Raw genomic sequence first — 22711 nt, forward strand, 5'->3', positions numbered from 1 at the left:
ATTATCTTTTCTTCAAATTGAAACTAAACCTGAAATGGTATTTTTAAGCCTCACTGGAACTTCCATCATTCCATGCTGAATCCCAAGCAGAAACGAACAACTGATCATTTCTTAAATAGGAATCAATACAGTACCTTCCCTATAGAAAGAGAAGTTTTTCTGTTCCAATTTTTTCATTATTCTGACACATTAAACTGTTAAAGTTCTTATGAACATCTTCCTACAATTTAAGTCTAGCTTAATTATAACTAACTACCAACTAATTGATTTTGGTGACATTTAGGCACAGAAACTGATGTATGTAGGGTGTTTACGTTGTTTTAAGTATATTGACTCTCTTGTGATGCAATTACAGAAATAAAAGACTTGTAAACCACACCTTTTCAGACAGACTTGACTTGATAACTGTCAAAAGTCTATAAATATACGTAGGTTCAAAGGCAGCTCCTGGTCGTATGTCCCTCACAATTTTTTCGCCTAAAGCTGCAAGACAAAGAGAAGTATATGTAAGTAACATCACACAGAAGTTGTTCTACATTATACCTTCATAATCATTTCACACATCACTAGATTTTGGAATCCAAAATTCAGTTTCGTTAACAGTTTTTTTTTTTGGTTTTTTTTTTTTTTTTTTACAGTTTCAGCCAAGTAACTGAAGGTCAGAATGCTTAAGATACAACTCTCCTTAAGATACAACTCTCACATCCATAATCTTTTCTTCAAGAAACATCATACTTGATTCGACATTTACTTACAGATGGTCTGGAAAATTTAGTACTCTCTTTTTGCACCTAACACTATGAAGATTAACAAGAATATCCATAACCACCACAAAAAAATAATTCTGCTTCTATTTAAATTTTTGTACTACTTTTGTTTTAGGGAAGTATTTGTAATGGATCACTTTTCCTTCCTGCAGGGAGGGAGGAAAAAAAAAAAAAACCACCCCTGAAACATTTCGACACAGTGTTCAACTTAACAGTAATAAAAGGAGGGCCTCAGAAAATAGACTTGAAAACTACAACACAATGAAAATGACCTAGAAGTAAAATAAGTTGCATAAGGCAGTAAGATTTGTTTTACAGAAACAAGACTTAAAAGCAGCAAACCACAGAAATGTCTGAACTGCTTGGAAATCACTGGAACAATCAAGGCCTTGTGGTATTTTCTTATAATGTTACATAAACACATTCCTGAAACTGATTTTTATTTCTATAAGTTTGTAATATAACAGATTTGGTTAAGAGATAGAACAATGAAACCTGTAATGGTTTACTTACACTGAAAAATGCTCTATTCCCCACTACCTAAGTGTCATTGATCCTAAACACATATTATCAAGAATCATACAAAGTTTTAACACTGCAATTGCGCACAGGATGGAGAGGAATTAAAAGCCATGATCACATTCCTGCAGGGAATCTCTAACTGCTGAAGAGACTTGTTATGGCCCTGTTTTATTCTGAAGTAATATATGTGCAAACTATTTAAGGGGAAAAAAAAAGAAACAACACAGAATTACAGAACTGAGCAAGCTGATAAACCAAACAGCTGGAAATATATCAGGAAGGAAACGGTGAATACCAAATGATTTGTTAGGACGGGGATGTTACGAGAAGACGTCTTAACAATTAAGCTAACCTTTATAAAATATATATATTCTTATTGCATTTGTACATTTGATCTACCAAACGGAATAAAGTATATAAGGTCCAACACGTATGACTTCTCGATACGAAATACCAATAAGAAAAAACATGACACCGACAGGAAAGTAACTGCAAACTTTTAAAGATACCTAGAAACCCTCAAAGTCTGAAGATCGAAGTCTGAAGGGATCAAACACCACTATTTACACGTCTTAGGTACATCACAATGTAGATCCTTACCCCAAAGCTTTCTTATTATGCTTTTAAAAGACTTCTCCTTCTACTCCCACTCACCTTGTTTGGCTTTAGGAGGTACAGGCATATTAGTGAACTCATTCATTAAACGAACACTGAAACAGAATGGAAGGAACAACTACACATGAGCAGCAAGTTAAGACTTAAAAGGACAAATAGTAAAATTAGATCACTGTCATTACAGACAACCAAAAACCCTAAATTATCACTACAGAAGTCTCAATGCTCAGACATAAAAATTAACCAAACCGTTGCTAATCATGATGAGGTGCTAGATTAGCTCTTGCAGTTCTCACAGTTCATTTTTGCACATCGAACACTAATTAAAAGCTGTACTTAGGCAATAGGAAATATCTTCCTTGACAATTCAAGTAATTATAAAATATAAAGTTCATTATGAAAGTAAAGCGTCATCAAAAAAAAGCACAATAAACTTTTGGATAGATACTAGCATTTATCAGTTGCAGTAGCAATCACTAGAGCTTTCTTAATAAGCTTAATCCGATCGCAGATTATTTTTTTAAACAAGCTACTTACAAACTGTCTATCATTGGTGTTGAGGTACACGGCCGCTGTGATTTTGAATACATTGGAATGGACTTCATTAAATGATACATTGGAGGGCAAGCAACCAAGGCTTGCAGGGTCTACGCAGTGGCATTAAGGAAATATTCAGAAAAAATAATCTGCATATTAACCAAATATTCAATCATATTAAAACTATATAAACTTAATTCTTTATTATGTAGACTAATCTGATAACTACAGTGGAACTCATGGACGGACTTTTCTTAAAATATTAGCTATTAATGTACAGAAGTCCTACTTAAAAACCCCAGCATCTTGAAACATGCAGTGATTTCACTGACATTTTAATCATTCCAAATACTTTAACTAAAGATGAAGGTAGCATTTGGTCTAGGAACAGAAGAGGAAAGCTATTTTCACAGGAATGACTTCACAAAATTAACTATTTGAAAGTCAGCACATGATAACCTGGAAACATTTGTGTGTTTTCTAAAAACAACGGAAGAAGCCAGAAGACAAAGGTGGTGATTCACCCTCGTAACCAAAACAGTGATGTGAAACATTCTTTGGTTTAAGGACAAGTCTAGAGCAACCAGTAAAACTACAGTATGCCTTGGGAGAAAAATATTTTAAAAACATCAATCTGCTACTACATGATGAAAACAGTGAACAGAGGAAATGTATTACAATACTAAAGGGGCAAAGAAATAAAAAAGGCAGCTATCTCAACAGCTAGTGAGATATAAACCTGACCCCTAGAGTGCGCAAAAATTCAGTAACAAATTCTCATGGAACATGTTAAGAGTGAACACTGGGAGCTAATACAGAAAATCAGATGAGTGCAGAATCGGTTATAAGACAGAAGTGGATATTTAAAGCAGAACTGCTCACCTGGCAATAGGTTATTAGGTTCTGCAATGATCGGTCTTGAAATTAGTCTTAATATTTTCACTAGCAGTACTAGCACTTAACAAAAGAACCACTTAAATTGTTGCACAAAGAGCCACAAGTAAACACAACTAGAATTTACAAGGTTTCCTTCCAGTCATGAGACAACTACAGTTCTGAAATATTTTGACAGAGGTAAGAGAAACTGAACAGGACTGTGCAAGCAGCTGCAGAGAACCTCAGACACTGAGTTCAATGATACCCGAATACCCAGATGCTCGCATTAAACATCTTATCAACAGCATTGTTATGTGAAGATACTTTTCTGCAGTACTTACCAGAGTAAACCAGGAAAACTTTGAGACAGATAGAATACATGTTTTAACTTAAGCATATTAATTTTTTCCAAGGTAAGGATACAGCATTGATGTAGCACCAGTTTCCTTTGTTGATCAGCCCTCGCGGTTGCAAAGACACTGGTTTATGTATTAGTTTTACATTTTCCAGTATTTCTGCAGAATGAGAAACAATAAATTGAGCATCAATAAAATGCACATGCTAGCCATCAACACAAGAATTTAATGCTTTACAGAATAATGCAAATGAGTTAACAAGATTCCCAGAAACCTTAGCAAGTAATTTTAACTTCATTTAAAGAGGGTTCGTATTTCAATCAGACAGATTTCTTCAGCAGAAGACATCCTGGAATTTGGGCCAGGTGTATAAAAAAATAATCACTGTCATTTCAAAATTGAGAACTATTTGTCTTAATCGTTATTTTACTACCATAAGATTCCTTTATTTAGATAAATAGATATAGATGCATATGTAGATATAAATTCCCACTAGCTGCAATCCCTTGCTACAAGTTGTATGGAACATTTGTGAAATTCCTCCCCTGCTCCGAAGAGAACTGATGCTGATATAGTAGCCTTAGCTTACAAGTTTCAACATACACTATCATACAGCAAAAATATCTTAGTGCAAACAGGACGGGCAGATATTAACATAGTCTTCTGAACAGAACGTTTTATTTACTGCTTTAAGATTTAAAATCTACAGGATAACTTACTGGCTTACACAATTTAAAGCTTTACTGCTTTCACACTTCCAAATCTATCAGCAATGGCACAAGTGTAAAAACTGTGGCTCATAAACTGAAGTCTGTCACAGTTATGAAATGGAGAGCAAGCAGGGGAGTTTTTCCTAGAAGTCTGACCTATTATTTATGTACCTAAATAAAACCCGTTTAAGGAAAATATTGGGTCTGGCATGTTTTACATTTGTGAAACAAGGACTAGAAGCATACAAGACAAAACAGAAAATGCAAATAAACATAGCAACTGCCTACCAAGGGGGTTATTTGGTTTCATAATGAATGTGAGGGCCTCTAAAGCCATCATGCTACATACCACATAAACTTAAGAGCTGGAGCTGTTCACTACAAGAACCGTCTAAACAAACACAGTAAGGTGACAGGAGAACAAGGCACAAAGCAGTAAGTAGAGGAGGTGATAATAGCAAAAATCCACGGCTTGCTTCTTCCAATCTCTGCAACTATAAGCTCTGAACATGCCAGTTCTAACCAAAAACCAGAAGATATAAATATCAGTCCTCTATGACATAAAGAGCTGGGCACCCAAAAGGGCAGAGCGCAAACAGATCTAACAGGGAAGACCTCAGCACCTACTGCAGGTACAGATCAAAATCCTTCTGGGACTGCTGAAATGTATTTGCCATTGAATTATTAATGCTCAGGTATTTCAGAATATATTAATGCAGCAAAGCTTTAAATGTGTTGTCTACACATTTGATCTTCCTATAACATAACTAATCACTGTTGAAAACTAGGGTAAAAATAACCAAAAAACCTCTTGTTTTTAAAGCCTACCCATACCTTTTTAGGCTAACTTTATTTTTCCTCACACCATACCATATGGAATAAAAATATTATTAGGGACTTTAGCATCCTCTTGTGGTCATAAAACTGCTTTGTAAACAATGTCTAAAGTAACTGCAGCAAGTTTGTTTTAACAAAGAACTATTTTTGTTTACAGTAATTACATTCAATACCACATTTTCATACCACATCTAACATTTACACAGTAAAATAACGTTTACAAGAGTACTGAAAGAAAGAAAAATACATCTACAACCATGAGAAAAGTTATTCTAAAGCACACATCGCTAACTGGAATTCACATTTGTTTTATATATTTGAAGTATCTCTCATAGCAGCTCCTACAATCTCTTCTGAGACAAAGTAAATCCTCATTTTCCAAGTTTGTTGAAAGATTACAGTTTTCAAATCTTACTTCTCTTTTTCTCTGCTGCACTACTACATCTTCCCAGAGAAGTAAAGCTCAAAGAGGAACAAAACATTTTCATCAAGTCCTCATCAGCAACAACAGAATTACAACAGTTACCTTCCATCTTTGTTGTATAAATTGGTATTAAGACAAACTGGAAATCAAATTTAGTCATCTTCAGCTTTACTCAGGACACTTTTAAACTCCCTAGAGTTTACAGATCCTTTTATTCTCTAGTACTATTAACAACAATTTTTCCTCATACTGTATGCTTGCATTTGATTTCTGCTCCAGTGTACCTTTCCACGTTTATCTTTATTGGATTAACTTCCTTTCAATTTACAAGCATTCCAGATTTACTCAGATTTGAAATGCGTTCTTCAATTCATCTGAAACTGCCTGCTTAAACAAACGTTATGTGCACTGTTCATTCCATCCTCCACATCCATAATGAAAATACTGCAAGAAAACAGGATTCAGAAAATCTTTTTAGATTCCCCCATAGAAATTCTTCCTCGCTACCAAAAACATGGTTAAAAGACTACCCAGAGAATAGCTAGTCATCCTAGCTTACTCAGAGCCTAGACAAGGCCATCAACTATCATCCAGTTATTCACCACAGTGCAGTTATTAGCTGTGAAATGTGGCAAGTTAAACCTGATCAAGTTTGGTATTTTTTGACAGATATAGAATATTTATAACCGTACTACCCCTTAGAAATGAATTATTAAAATGTTTGTCCTAGCATTTAAATTAGGCTAACATGAAGAACTCATGCCACGGTCCCTTTCTAAATATGCAAGCCTGCACCTCTTCTCCTCTACCGCTCTGCTATTCCCAGATTTCCTCAAGTTTTGCCAAATAAACATCAATTGTTCATAACTTGCTTCAGAAGTTCCCTTTACCTCTTTACTAGCGATGCCAGTAAAGCCACTCACAACACACCTTAGCCACTTACTAAAATTAACTGTTCAGGACTTTTGTCCCCATGAAGATGAACGTGAGAACGGTTTTGTTTTCTGGTCCTGAATCTCACCTCACCTTTTGTAGCTTTCATCTAACTCGAGGACTAAGAAGCCACAGACCTTTGTGGATGAATGAAGTGGCATCAAATTAATTTCAAGGTGCCTGTGAACCATTAATCCCTGTGTAGCAACTGGTGAAATTAAGGTACGAAATACTGATTTATCCATGGAAAAGGCATTTGTGCTCGTGTCCTGAGCATCTGTTCTAAACAGAAGCTGTACAGAAGGGCCTCAGAGCTCCAACATTAAGTCAGAAGATTTGCTAACTTTGCTTGCTGAACTCAAAACACTTACATAACACCTTTTTGTACGTGGGTGTAGAAACAAAGGACATAATAAAGTGTTCTCAGTCCTGTTTTGGAAACAGGTACACCATCTCTTTCATTTATTGTTATTTTTTAAAGAAAGTCCCCTCCTTCCACAGAGCAAAGCACTGATCGAGTGGCATACAGATGCTTGTGTAAACATTTTATAGTAAAATCAGCAGCACCTGAATTACAGGAATTGCAGCAATATAATTCCTACCTAAATTAACTGAAATGAGCAGATGTATTCCTTTTCACTGGAAAAAGGATCTATAATCAATTTTTTTCCGCTGCAAAGCAAGCTAATAGCAAAGGTGCAAAAGAAAACTGCATAAAAATAACATTGCTATTTTAATATATTGAGACAAAATAAAAGCTCTGCTCCCACCTGGTGGCAAAAAAACTGTAGACATTTACTGTTTCTGTACGAAGTTAACCTACAGCTGAAGCAACTTGGACAAGACGAAGTAACTTCTTCATCTGTGGTAAGCAGTTCTATTTTTACCGATACCACAAAAGTTTTAAGTTAAAATCAATCACCAAACGATAGCGTAAGCTTAGAGTGTAACATACACTGCATGTATGGGTTCCAACAAACCAGGATCTGCACATACACACACCTTAGTACAGCCAACTGCGTTTGTGACACTCAAATGAAAAATACACAGGATAAACTTTCCTCTCAGCAGACAGGTTTAAGCAACGAGACAACTACTGAGCAAGCATGTGGATGCGCGGCAGGCATGTACTTCGGGGTATCCTGAACAGAAATCTCCAGGTCAGCTTCCAGTTAGAGGAAAAAACGATCTTTGACTTGAAGTTGTCACACATCAACTGCTGCAGTACTTGTAAATTAGCTTCTGGCCTAAGTCGGCAGGATTTTGCAAAAACCTTTTTACATACGGACTATTTCACAAATTTAAAATACTTATTTTTGTTCAGTGACATAAAATACAACTAACTGGCTCTTTTTCTTCATGTTTTTGCAGATTCAGTTGGAAAACAAGCGTCATTCACGTGCTAGCATTTCTCATTAGAACTACAGATACAATACCAACAGTCCGAGCCTTTATATCACACATTTTTTCCGAATGTACCCTTTGGACAGTTCATTATGATTACTCTAACAGGCAGTAAATAGTATTACTTCTGAATAAAATAATATAGTTTAAAATGGGTAAGGATGATTCATCAAAATTCAGAAGACAAACCATTAAAGCAACAGATCCATAAATATAAATACTATTTCCTGAATTAGAATTCCTGAAGCAGAACCTATTTAGGTGTTACACTTAAGCTCCTGCAAGCATCCAGGAATTTCAGGTACTTCAGCACAAAAATATTATTAACATTTTTCTTTTCTGGAATGCATTACAAGATCATAAATACCAGATAATATGACACACTGTTTTCAAAACAAACTTTTCTAATGTGTTCTCCCTATTACAACAGTATACAGTCGAATCTAACTAGTACATTAAAAAAAAATAAATCACAGACCATTTAAGCATATTGTTTGAAAAGCAGCACTATTTTTACTGCACTTGGTACAATATGACAATGTCTCGTTGCAATGTTTACTCAACTCCGGGGGACGCAAACCTAGCTTATTTAAATTGCACCTTTCCCAGCTGTGTATTAACAGTCATCTCATTAAGAACATTAGCAGAGGAACCTTCTCTCAACACTGTGCACTCCTGTTTACAAGCGAAGAAACAATACCCTTCTACTGTACCATCCACTCGTGTGTGTTAACTATACCTGCAATCTTTATGGCTACAGGATCCTCTGAAACTGGAACAGGCCCCTCTTTGACTTCAACCTGTTTTTCAGGGACCAGAGTAGATGTGGCAGGAGGGGTATACTTAGTCTCAACATAGACCACAGATGTGGAAGCAGAGGGCTTGGAATTGTGAAAAAGACTAGCCCACGATTTTGCAGGCTGATTAACAGGGACTGATCCTGCAACCGGGACAGTTGCCTCAGTAGTAGGTGAAGCTTCCTCAGGCTTAGCTTGGTCTGAGTCAGTGCTTTCCACAGTGTGCAATTCTACCCCATTGGCAGCTGTGTCCTCACCCGAGGATTCAAGTGTTTGTCCATTAGTAACGCCAAGAGTTTCAGTAGTATCAGTACCAGCATAAGACTGTACAACAGCTGTCCTTAAAGGGCTATCTCTGCCAGTCTCTGAGGGGATGCAAAACTGTTCAGAATTAGTAACACTGCATACCTCAGGCTGCCCTGCAGTCCTGGTATTGTCTAGTGCGCTAGAAACAGAATCATCAGAAACAGCTTCGTTAACGAAGTCCACAGAATTGTCCGGGCTGTTGCAAGTCCTTGGGGTGGCCAGGGAGGGGATGTCTCCCGTCAGTTCCGTATCCTCCGTGCTTATACTGTTCAGTCCCGATGAATTTGCATGGCCATTTACAAGAGCTTCTGTGGGAGCGATGCCGTCTTCCAAGTAACTGTAGTATCCAGGGGGTCTTTTTTTCTTCTTTTTGCGCTCCCTTTGCCCGAGGCCTCCAGACAAGCCATCGTTTTCAGCGTTAGAACCGCTGTCCAAAGCGAGGGTTGGATCGCTGAACTGGCAGTCAATGGAGTTGTAGTTTGTTTCGCTGAGGCTATCATCAGGGGTTTTCTGAGCAGGTGCACAACTGAGAATGAATTCTGGAGCCTGAGGATTCAGAGTGCTTGAAATACTGTAGTCAGTGTTATTTAGCACAGAGGACTCTGTCTCAATAACTTCATTAACACCAAATTCAATTCTCTGATACTCTTCCCCTGGACAAAAGAAAGCAAACCTTAGTTATTGAATGACATCTAATCAAACAGCTACAAAAATCAAGGAAAAAAAAAAGTATTTTCCTGCAACGCAGAAAACAAGCAACATTCCCTCAAACAAAAATTGTTCTTGTTCTTTATCTCAACCCTAATGACCATTTTAAAAGCATCATTTTCCTGAAGACTATAGAGTCTATCTCAGCTTTTCTTAAACAGTTTTTCCTAAAATATGTAATTTTCAAAACCACTGCACTGTTCCTGCAAGGAACGCCTGTTAAATTGACCTATTAAGAATAACTATTAAAACCCAATGACTTTAGCAATGGAATGCATTAAGTTAATTACGGAGCAAGTGCATCTAGAATATGGTGCAATATTTAACTCCACACTTCTTCTAAAGTCAGCCTTTTCCATAGGCAACTAGAAAGTGCAAGACTGTAACAGTTTATCCCCTAAAAATGTAGAGTTTGTTACTTTTTTTCCTGGCGTGTAAAGATTTATCATTATCATGAACAACTGAAAAATATTTTCATTTTAAATTGTACAGAAACAGTGCAACTAGTTTTTGGAACTCTAAGCTCATCAATAACTTACTGAATTTTATGACAGCTGAATGTATGACTGACAGCATGATATATATGACTGATTCCAAGACAAGAAATGGAACAGACATACCTCAATGCAAGTCAATGTTCAACTCGTATGTACAATCAATGCTGAGAATTTTGTGGATTACGTTTTTTAAATGTATCCTGGAACTTTGACATGAAATGCTAAGAAATATTCTCATGGCAGGCATGAGAATATCAATATCACTAAAAATTATTAGCCACAAAGTATTGCAATTTCATGGAACTTAATTAGTTTTATAACGAATGTGCTCCAACTACTAACACTGACTACCTCAGTTACAACCATTTTCACAAATAGAGATAAAATTAATGAAATTTCTGAGTCTCAGAAATGTTTAAGGTAAGCTCACATTTTAGTGCTTGCAGGTCATTTAGATTTGCAGGTCTTCCTATGATACGAATGTCACTGTGTCAAATACATGAATTTCAATATTTTCTGTTTGCTCTAAGACGAGGAGCTAAAAAGCACTTTTCAAACTTTTAAAACTTTTACAAGAGAATCAAACAACACTGAGCACTATTTCCAATAGAATAAGTTGGTACACCAAAAATTTTCAGCGTTTTTGACGAACTTATGTATAACATGTCAACAGGTGCGTGTTTTCAAGTATATCAATGAAATCATTCAGCAGAAGTTCCCAAAGGAGAATCAGGGAAATAATCCTATGAAAGAACAGAGTCTAGTGGAGAAAGTTTTGCTACATAACTGTTTCAAAACTCCCCAAGTCCTTTCTAGAAAAGTCAGTTGGCAAAAATATTAACTTTGAAAAAAAAGAGATGTACGTATTTTTAAAATCAAGTGAAGAGTAACACACATTCAACGTGTGTTGAGGTCTGACGCATGCAATAGCAAAATACTCCAAATTAATTAATAAAGATCAGTCAAGTAATCATATATAATGTCTTGCACGATCAGTAGCTCACACAATTTCAGAATAGAACTTCATGCTAAATTACAATATAAAAATATAAATACAGTTGTTAATTGCTTTTCTCTCAATACGTTAATTAATGAGCTGTAAACAGATGTGACCTCTATCAATTTTGATCTGGCTGCCGGTTAGGCTAAAAGAAACTTTAAAAGGGAGAGAGAAAAACTCTCCATACAAACCTGCTTTCTTTAAATCATGTTAACAAGAGCCTGAATTTCAAATTCGCTCAGCCTTCCCCCCACACCCAGGATTTCCTAACACTGTGCCTGTCAGGCTGCCTTTCACCAGCTACTTCTGCAATCAGCACTAGCTATCACCCAGCAGAAGAGAGAGCTTAAGTTTCTTTCTAAATCCACAGCCTGGAGGCAGGGAGGTGGAGTGATGTTGCCTGATACCACTTAAGAGGGAAGGGCTGGGAGATCTCAGGCATCACCTAACTCTGTTCAGCACCAACAGTAACTGGCTACTGAATCAGTGCTACGCGCTGGCTGCCTTGCCAGGACGCACAGCTCAAAACCAGCCGCAGCTTCATTTGCTTGCGGAGGCCAGCCATGGGTTTTAGAGGACACGGGACACAAATCCACAACATAACTAGTCCTCATTAGTTCATCTGAGGATGTAGCAACTTGTTAGTTCACACATGAACTGAGAGCTAGTTCTTTACCTGCTGTTAAAACAGTAAAAAGCACAAGAAGCAACTCGTAACGTGTAATATTCCTCCAGCCACAGTAAGAGTGAATTGTTTCAAATCCCTGCCAATTCAAAATAAGCTGGAACTTTTGCTTCTTTTCCAAAATCTCACTTTGGAAAATAATCAAAAAATAGTAATTGCTTTGAAATAAAGATTGGGGTTTCCTTCTGTGGGCGAGTTAAGTCTACCACAGCTAAAAGCGAGGGGGTTCAGGTCTGCCTTCCCAGACTGCTCCTCCACTCACCAGCAAGCTTCCAGCACTTGTGACTACCAAAGTCTAACCTGGCAAAAAAATAATCCACAAGAGTATTTCTTCTGTTCTGGTAAGCTAATCAGCTTACTGTACACTAGACAATCACAAGAGCCAACTCAGGGCAAGTGGGGAGCAGAAAACAAAACATATCCTTTATAATTGTGGTAGAAAGTTAATTTAGCTGAAGGCGCAATGCAAACTTTGTAGGATAATATCTAGCCAAGAGTATAACTGATATTCTAGCATTTAACACAAATTAGGATGACAACTGAAGCACTGAACCTTACACCAGGAATAAAATAATAAACACCAGTATCTACGCTATGGTTAGTTTATGGGTGGCTGGCAGAAGCTCATTTGCTGTAAGATTGTGTCAAGTTCCTTTGAAAAAAAAATGAGAGGTTTTTTTTGTTTGTTTGTTTTGACCTTCCACTTTGCTTCTGGGCGACTTTATTTCAATCTAGTTCAGAGCACACTCCCTGAATGGACTGAAACAGATGCATTTGTCAGGAACAACATGGTAGCATATTGAAACAAGCATCAACAGATGCTCCCAGGACAGAGTCTAGGTACAATAACCAAAGCTGTGAATACTTGGCACTAATTAGTCTGAACACAGTTCTGAATATTAGAGCTTCAGCCATGATTTGATTATTTAAGTATTAACAAATCTTCTGATTATGTAATAAAGTTAAATACTGAAGATGAGCAGAAAAAATTAGGCTAGGGGGTGACAACATGGTCAGTAGGTGTCATCTCGTTTTAATTACAAATACTCTGCATAAGCACAGCATTCCATTTTAGTTTCCACAGCTTCCTATGCAGCCATCACAGTGGTAATATGCATGCACAGTACAGTGCAAGCTTGTTAAAGACATTTTTCAGGCAAAGCCTAATTTGCTGTCATTACCTAATCTCAGGGCTGGGAGGGATTCTCTCAGGGTCTAGGAATGATCTGAAAAACATTTGTACAAACCAACTTTCTGCATGGCTTGTTAACATTGAAATCTAAGTCTTAACAGAACTTAAACCCATAGTTAGACAAAACAATGTGTGACTGGATGTCCCTGCCATCAGCAACAGCTTGCACTGCTCCATGGGCCTTTTAATGAACTTGTTAAACGCCTCCTTCAAACTACTCAGGGTCCTAAAAAGGGTCTTGAGCTAAAACAAAGCTCCCCAATTTTCAGAATGCTGCACATCTGCTTTCAAGTAGGATCTGTTGTCCCCTTTATGACTGACTATCTTATTTACCTAAGACCAAAGTTGCTAAGCATAATGATCATATAGTCTTAAACTTTAATATGTGCATTTTGGTCCTCTTAAATACTTCTGAGCAATGTCCTGTCAGACACCTGGATTATTTTGAAGAATATCTGGATGTCGCTTTTATCCCTCTCATATACATCTGGGTAAATCTCAGCTTCCTTGTTCTTCCCTGGGGTTCACCATAAAAAAAAAAAAAAAAAAACAAAAAAACACTAATTTACCTGCTGCATAAAATATTGAGAAAGTTTTATACGATGCAGAGCTATAATCACAGGGTGACTCCTACTTAGCTTTCAGCTTTATTCAACTATGAAGTATGGCCACGTTTCTTTTTCTAACTGTAAGGTTTAGGGCTAAGATGGAGAAGAAATGTGACTGTTACAGCTTTAAAACAGGAACTCTGTAACACATTTTTACATCGAGTCATACTTTCACAGAAAAAAATATAAAAAAAATAGCTGAGCCAGACAGAAACAGTGTCAAAGGGAACACTGGAGAGAGCAACGCTTGCAGAGCTGTCTTCAGGTTAAAACTGCCAGAAAATATTCAGCCTGTGGCCTTAGAAGAGGGCCAGCTGAATGCCACGCAAGTTAGTTGCTTCTTCAGTCCAAGTTCTCTAGCAGGCTCCAGGCCTCCAGATTTTTACAGCTACTGCACTATTTCAGCAGGACACTAAGACTGTGTGGTAACACAATCAAGAAGTAAGCACGTCCACACCAATAAGCTGAAGTTCAATGCAATATTTTCAAATAGTCTTGCCCATCTCATGCAATAAATCGGTTTAAAAAAGCAACCTGCGAAATATACACACATACGCCTGCTGACTGAGCTCTAAAGAATAAATTTAAAAGAGCTTGTAACAAGTCTAAGGGAAGTTTCACCAACTACGTTTTCAAAAAAGGATGTTGATTTCTAACCATGATGAAACTTACCTGTGGACTTAATACCACACGTAACTGTTTCATTGTAAGGGGGAAGCTGTATGAAAAAAGAAATGAAAAAAATCATTAAGAACAATTTCATTTGAAACATCTGATTTGTTTAAGAATAACCCCATTGTTAAGATCTAATTTTCTGAGAGTGTGTCTTGAACTCTTGTTTCTATATTTATCAAATCCCGCACGGCAGCTTCAAGTGTCCTTGCAGATTACCACAATCACTGAAAGATAAAGATTATCTTGGTTACACATCATAGGCTCATCAACTTCTCAACCGATTCACCTCCCGGTATCAGAATCTTCCTTTATCAACAATAACTCACCACAACCTTAAAAAACGAGGAATCTATCCTCCTTTTATATAAAAACTGAAGCAAAGACAGACCCAATTATCTGTGGAAGGACAAAACCAGAGCTTTGCACAGATAATATTCACACCTAAACCTTTTAACTCTCAGCTTAGTTCAGCTACAGTGCTGCCCTTCAAGCGTTTCAACCTAAAATCTATTGTTAATCACATTTAACAAAAGCAAAGATTTCTGAACATCAGCCTAAGCATAATATAATCAACCTACACAGAAACCATCTGGATTGTAAATCACCCAAGTATAAAACACTGGCATCATTTTGTGGACTCGGTGGCTGACAGAACTCTTTGTGCTGTGTAACCAGAGGTGGGCAATTTCTAATCCCCCCCATCAACTCCGCCCAAACTTCCCCAGCAGCTGAATGCCTTCTCTTGTGCCTGCCATAAACTGGTAGCCACTGCCTCAGAGCATTCCAGCAGCTGCCTGGAGAACAGCTGAACTGTTTCTGCAGTGGGAGATAAAGCTATGAGAGTACAGTGCAGTTTTATGAGGCTATTCTAAATATTAGTTCAATAATCGATAATTTTAAAGACATCCACTGAAGTCTTCACTTGTGTAAAAGTGCAGACACTTAAGTGTTGCTTTCTTAAAGCAGTGTAGACAACAATGCATCAGAGGTAGCAAGAAAAACATTTCTAAAATTGCATTATTAAAAAGTACATAAGAATGCATACCGTAAAATCCATAATACATCTTAATGCATCAACCTTCCAGGCTCAAAATCAGAGTCCATCGGTGGAAAAAAGACTCCAAAATGTTAAGAATCTATTATCTAAATTAACTTTGAACACAGGTCATATATAATTTTTAACAGTTAAAATGAGAAAAAAATTTACCCTAAAAGTCCACAGTCAACAGCTTGTGGTAAAAATAGTAATTTATTATTTTTACGATTCAAGGGGCTTAATAAAATACAAAGTGAAAAAGAAAATTAGGAAAGAGTAGTCCACCTATTGGTCACCTATATATCTGGTTAATCAACAGCACGTGTAAAGTTGAGATTTCTGAGTTGACTTTTTTAATGCAGCTGGGTCATCTGAATCATCTCAGTCAGATGTCTGATAGAATATGTTCAAAATGCCAAGTAAAGAAAGAGACGTTCTAGACGACGTTTAGCTTTAATTAGTCCCTTGCCTCAGCCTGTGTGTAAGTAAGGGGCTTCAGAAGGCCACCAGCAGCAACAGATGCTGGGACTCCCAGAACAGGCTCTGCCCCCAGACAGAATGTATGTCAAACACCGCTGCAGTTTTATAATCTAACCCTCCTCTTTCATCATCCAGATAATTAGAACATTGAACTGAACCAGATCAAGGACAAGTGTAAGGAACATCGTTCACCCATTTTTGATTTTGACAGCTAACCAGCAAGTGGTACTCTTGAGACAGTTATTCGAACCAGCCTTGCATCCTTTGACTTTTATGCTTCTTCAACATGCTTTATGAGAATAGCTTTAAAGAAGTCAAAACACGACATTTTCATCTTCCACAATGCGAGTGTTAGAATAGCTGCTGTACAATGTTACAGTAACATGAAGTAGGACACAAGCTTCATGCTATTGTTACTGTATTTAATGGTGGGGTAACAGTAATAAAGAAGAAGCGTATTTTACCTGAAGATCTATTCTGCACTGCTTCCCATCTCCCAGAGAAGGCACAAAGCTATCCCTGAAGGCAAGCAGAAGCTATCTTTTTACTTCTGACCCACCCCCAAATCCTCTTCATACACTTTTGTTGTTGCTAGAGGTACACTACTCTAGTTATACGAGGAAAATTACGTTACAGGAAACTAAGTGACATTCACAATGCTCATCGGATTTGTAAAACGTGACAAAAGACTATGTCTAGCTACAGCTGAAGTGTTCGCTTCCTTTATGCTGAGGGAGGAGGATTGAAGCAGGACGGAAATGTTTGGAGGAAAAACATGGAACTTGACCTAAAGGAAAAATTATTTTTTAAGTCTAGACATTAGGACAATGACATAATTCAGTACTCTTCCCTAGACAGGGAATGGTTTCTCACCCTCTACCAAAAACTAGAGAGTAAGAATTTGCAACAGTATCTGTAGTACATTATATACTCAAATACACATTGGACAACTGTTTCCACTCTGTGGTCCTCACTGCAATTGTAATTAGTTCATTATTGATCCACAGATCACATTAATTTCTCATTTCTCAGACCTCATGCACAGCCTTCCTTTTAAGTCTAGCTTTGATGGTTAGCAGTGTTCCACCTGTCAAAACATATTACAAAAACCTGTGCTTCAAAAGGCTCAAAAGATTTAAAAGCTCACCTTACAACCAAGAACACTGCTGAAAAAGTTCTCTATATCCACCTCTAATTAAAAAAAAAAAAAGGCAAATCAAAGCTGAGGTAATAGGGCTGGATAACTCATTTTTCCACATCCTGTCACTACAATGTCAGCTATTCCAGCTCTGAAAGATGGCATGAAAAAGAAAGAATAATTCGTTTCTTATTTCTAAAAATGGATTTAATATCCACATACACAAAAAGACTCCTGTTGAATATCTTCAGTTTGTAAATTAGCAAGCTAAGAGCATAATAAAAAAATGCACTGTTATATTTCAAATAGAACATTTTACACATTTATTGTAACATACTACAATACATGTAGCTTTAAAATGTTATTTCTAAACAAAATCTTTAAAGTAATCTTACCTCAACAGAGCATCGTGGAGTCACAAAGAACTGATTAAATTCATCAGGGCTGAACTCCCCGAAAATATACTAAAAATAAAAGAGAAGGATCTTTGTTAAAGAAGGATTTGTATTTTATGCAATTAATAAATTCATAGTAAAGTTTATAAAGATACTGGCAATCATAACGACCCGTGTGTTGGAAGCCAGAATCTCACCTGTTTGCAGCCCAGTCCCCCACTCTTCCTGAGTCATTAGCAAACTACATCACAGTCTCTAAAACCCTACACAAAGGATTTCCTTAAAATTCCCAGGAGAGGTATCCACAGCATGAGCTCCAGCTCATCCCGTGACCAGTTCTAACCCAACAAATGTAGGGTGAGGCTTTGTATCAGTTCGTACAAACCCCAGACACGATCTGTTTTACCTTCTAGAACAACACAGATACTTACGCTTCACAAGAGAAGAACCACCGAACTGAAACTGCCTAGGTGCAGAAAAACACACAAGGTCTCAATAATCAATTTCATTACAGTTGCTCTGATGAGTTTTGTTACCCTAATGCCTGAAGTTCTGCATAACCAACCTAAGATGAAATGCCTTTTCCCAACATCAATTCCTGCCCTCTTAGATAGTGTCTATATTATAATCAAAAAGCACATACTCAGACAGAAAAAAAAAAAATCACACTAAGATGATAGTTTACATTTAGTTTACAGCAAGTGAAACACTGGCAACCAACAGGCCTGTAATGCTGGCACTTCGCAGCACTTGGAGTTTCTCTGAACCACCCTCATCAGTCGTAACTAGCTGAAGAGCATCTGAGCACTCAGGACAGCAAGTTAACCATTAATCAACATTAATTTCCCTACAGTCTATAAATAACATTTAGAAGACAAGAGGCATACACTAGCACTTGATAAAACTTCTACAAGCTGTTTCAGACTCTTTCAGTTCCAAGGTTAATACTTTCACATGTGTACCTGCCGAGAGATCAGACACATTGAATTGTGATTCCTTCAAACACCCGCCTGGAACGTGCCCTACACCGCATCAATCTCTGCGCCTGGCAACGCTGTTCACCATACCTCAAAGTCCCACTCACAGATAATAAATCGGTTGGGACTTCACCACACAAGCTCCGAGGAAAAGGGGTTTCAGACCCAGATTGCTTACACCCAGCTTTAATGCAGCAAGAGCCCGACTTGCTCAGAAGCATCGTTGCTTGTCACGGATGTTTCCAGGGCACAGATCAGGGGCATCAGCAGCCTCTTACCATACAGTGACTCCAGCCCCGCAGTTACCCGAGCAAAGTATGAGCACAATCACTGTGGCAATGCTTACAACAGGGAGCAGGTCCAGCCTCACACTGGAATCATTTGTCTTACATCGCCATTTAGTCCTTAGGCCTCTCCAAAAAGTCTACAAGTCAAATACTAAGGTATGAAAAATTAAAATACTACTGAAAAATTTGGATGAAAAAGTCATGCAGAGATGAGAAAGGATCTTGTTTCCTTGCTCATTAAGTAAGTCCATCTCCTATATAAATTTCATACAAACTCCCTCCATGTTTTCACCGAGTAACAAATACGAAGAATAACAGAATTACGTAAATTAGTTTACCAAAAGGGATGCTCTTACTTCAGAAGCACTGGGTATTTGAATAGTGAAATGCTACAATTCTAAGACTAAAAAAAATTCATTCTAAGAATTTAAAATTTCATTTTAAAACAATAATTAAACTTCCATTTTAAAACAATAAGCAAAAATATTTTTTAGCACTGAACTGCATATTTCAAAAATTAATCTTGATCTATGACCTCAGCTGAACAAGAACATCTGTGTGAAAAGCATGCTGAATAGTTAGTAGTCAACGATGTCAATGGTAACCCACAAGGCAGAGCAGGAATAATGCTTGCAGGAGAGTGCAGTCTTCTGCCAACACCAGAGTTGGGAGAAAAACTGAGAGGGCAACACAGAGTTTTGAAAATTTCCTACTGTAATGTTGCCCATAGTCTTTTACAGATGCATAATCCTTAAGAGGCTTAATTCAGAGTCAAATCTGATCTTCCCCTCCTTCTCAAACTCTCTCTGCAACCTACGTACAAGCTTTCTGTTCCAGCTCCTGGGAGGCAATCCTCCCTCCTGTCTTAGTGAGCAGGTATTTTGCACTGCATTTCTCCTGCTGCTCCCCAGACTGTGTACCTTAGCAGAGCAGCCATCTACTTAGAAGCGCATTCAAGTATCCTTTAAGATAAATCAAAGTCCGGTGGGCTTGATTTCTGCCATAGATAAAGAGCAACATGAAAACAGCCTTGTATTATAACTTTCAAGTATCTTCCACTTGTAGCCGTTTAAGAAAAACAAATGGAAAATAATAGTCTCTTCTGCGGGGGGCTGGAGAGGAAGAGACTTTGTGGAACTCTAGGGAGAAATAAATCCCTCTCTGCCACCTTCCCAGTTTCTCGTCAGTGTTTCCAGACCTCTCCTCGGGAATGGAAAAACAAAACAGCAATCCCTGAACACAGGGATGGATCCCTTCCAGTTTGGAATTCACAACTGTAAACCAATTTGACTGTTTGCCAGACACATACAATATGTTATTAAACGCATCAAAACAAACAGTATTTTAGCTAATGTGAGTAATCACATACCAACACAGCAAAACGCCTTCCCTACAATGCATGAGCAGAAATTGACGTTTTTGCCATTAATTCTAAGGTTTTTAACCATACAAACAAGACAGCAGGAAGGCATGATGGTAAATCTCTTCTTTCAGATATTGACACAACTGGCACACGAGTGACAAAAATCAAAGCAGCATGAAATATGCTTTGTGCAAATCTGAAATGGCACCTCTTCCACATGAAGCTGCTAATGGCATGGGTGCTCCAGGTTTTAATTAAAATATATGCTATCAGTACTTCAGATTCAATTTATTTATTTCCATCTATCAACAATTTGCAATTACAGTTCTGGGACTTATTCAAAACATTTTCATACAGCTTTGGACAGTGTCAAAAAAAGAAATACTACTAAATTCCTGAAAAGGTTTCAAAGAACCAGGTACAACTGTACTCTGACCTCCTTCCTATCTGAGCAGAGGACATCAAAAGACCCAAACCTTTGCCTCCTGCTTCAAGGACTTAAAATTGGGATGGACCACAATATCATACAACTACTAGACAGATGGATTTTTTTTTTTTTAAAGATCACATTTACATTATTTTTTTCTATTATTTACGTGTATTGAATGAATGAGCCCAGTGAAGCTGGTAGAGCAGGAAGGATTTCCAAAACGCACTAGCAAGCCTGGCATCACCGGTTTTTGCTTTCAGCCTGCCGTGCTGTAAGGGATCACATTTCCTTTTGTCAAGTACCTGCCTCACAGAGTTCTCATGTTAAACACCTCTTTTAGAGCAAGTTTTCCAAAGACCCTAAATGTCACTTGAAACACCACCAACTGACAAGAAAACTAAACTCACTTTTTCAATTTGATTACAACTGAACAAAATACATCTGCATTCCAGCAGATTTTATGCCATTTTGAACAAAAAAAAAAAAAGACAATTAAGCAGCCTGACCCGCAAGCTCTCTCCACACCAACTTTTCTTGCTGTGCTCTCCTTAACCACTTATAAAATGAATGCAAATGTTACCCCACTGCCTGGAATTAAACCTCCGCTGTATTCCAGTCCTGCCACATGAACGCTCTCCGGAGGAGCGCAAGGAGGAAGAGCACGTTACGCAGCTGCTTGTCCTAGAAAACTGGGTAGAAATAGCCCTGCTCATGCATCATTGTCTCGGCATCACCTGTGCAACGAGAAAGCTAGGAAAATGAAGTGTCAGCTTTTGCTTTCAAGAAGCATTAATGTGGCTTTCATCTGATAACCAACAGCTTCAGATCTTCCAGTCAGATTAGTTTAAGTTGCAAATACTCCCACTTCAACGGCTTTTTCACAAAGGAGTTAAAAATACAGCTTTTTACTTAATGGCAACATGGAACGATTCAAGTGTATCTAAGCAGAAGGCCTGACAAGTAAAAACTAGTTCACGTATAAACTGACAAACTAGTTTATGTACACCATAAGCTGTACAATCTTGCTCATCTAGATACTTCTAGAAAGCGTGGTTATTCTTGGAGCTACCAGAATGACCCAGAGCGGAGGAAGGAAGCGAACCATGCGGACAGACGCGGCAGTGGAGAGCCACGTGTCCGAGAACACGTGGGTTTTAGCAGTAGAGAAAATATTCTTATATTAGGCATCCCGGCAGCACATGAAGGGTCTCTCTATCTTTACTTCGCTTGAACTTAGTCAGGATTTGTCAATTCTTTTTTTCTTGAAGATGTAGGGAAAAAACAACCTTCCTTCAGGTCCTCCCTCCTTTTGATACGGAAATCCATTAAGACCCAGTACATGGATTGTTACTTTGTTTGATACAAGGCTTTCTGAACTTTCAAATCCCATGAAACATAATGCTAAGACGCTCATAAAAACAGACAAGCTCCCACATCCAGGAGCTACTAAGACCACTGTCCATCTTTACGGTGATATCACAGCAGAAACAGAAATATTTTAGACAAACCAGCTTCTGAAAAGAAAAATGATATATCCTCTAAAAAGACTGCACAAAAATAAAACACAATTTAAATTATGTAAATTATTTTGAATTATGTAAATTAAATTTAAATTATATTATATATAATGGAAAGTCCATTTTTATCAACAAGAACTACAGGAATAAAGTTGAACTTGAGGGTGGAGGGGCTGCGCGTTAAAGCTTGTAACAGTTGAAAACCCAACAAATTGCGAGCAAACTCTTCGCACCGCTTACAGGCCTCTCTCACTCGCCTGCAGCCCGTAGCCAGAGCGCTAACAAATCCACACAGTGCCCGGAGGAAGATCAGAGCTAGGTAAATGTAGGTCAGCTAAGCCCATGAGTCAGTGCAACTCTGCCTGCCTGCCATTTGAGCAATCGCAGGCTCAAAAAAAAAAAAAATCCAAGAGTGCGTGACTGTGCTTTCCCTTTTTTTTCCAATTTGGGTTTCTCAGATGTTATTACAGAATTCTTCCAGCTGAATAATGTGAGGCATTTTGCACACATTTTACTTGAATTAATCTGGGGAGTTATTCCATTGTTAAAAAAAAAAAAGTTGATAGGTTTCAAAAACTCATTTTCTGATCCCAGGAAAAACCAGATCATTGACTGGTACAAAAACACAGGTTGGTGAAA

At 37.7% G+C, this 22711-nt stretch overlaps 1 protein-coding gene across 1 annotated transcript in view; it reads right to left on the reverse strand.

Annotated features, from left to right (window-relative positions):
- USP10 (ubiquitin specific peptidase 10) overlaps nt 1-22711 on the reverse strand; it is a 50773-nt gene that overhangs the window by 15568 nt on the left and 12494 nt on the right. Inside the window, exons 2-8 of the mRNA XM_067004644.1 lie at nt 17499-17567; nt 14447-14492; nt 8721-9737; nt 3741-3832; nt 2442-2551; nt 1944-1999; nt 380-483 (exon numbers count right to left, since the gene is read on the reverse strand). Of these exons, the coding sequence (XP_066860745.1) occupies nt 380-483; nt 1944-1999; nt 2442-2551; nt 3741-3832; nt 8721-9737; nt 14447-14492; nt 17499-17567 (1494 nt within the window). The remainder of the gene's footprint in view (nt 1-379; nt 484-1943; nt 2000-2441; nt 2552-3740; nt 3833-8720; nt 9738-14446; nt 14493-17498; nt 17568-22711) is intronic.

This window comes from Anser cygnoides, chromosome 12, assembly GCF_040182565.1.
Source record: "Anser cygnoides isolate HZ-2024a breed goose chromosome 12, Taihu_goose_T2T_genome, whole genome shotgun sequence".
Lineage (NCBI taxonomy): Eukaryota > Metazoa > Chordata > Aves > Anseriformes > Anatidae > Anser > Anser cygnoides.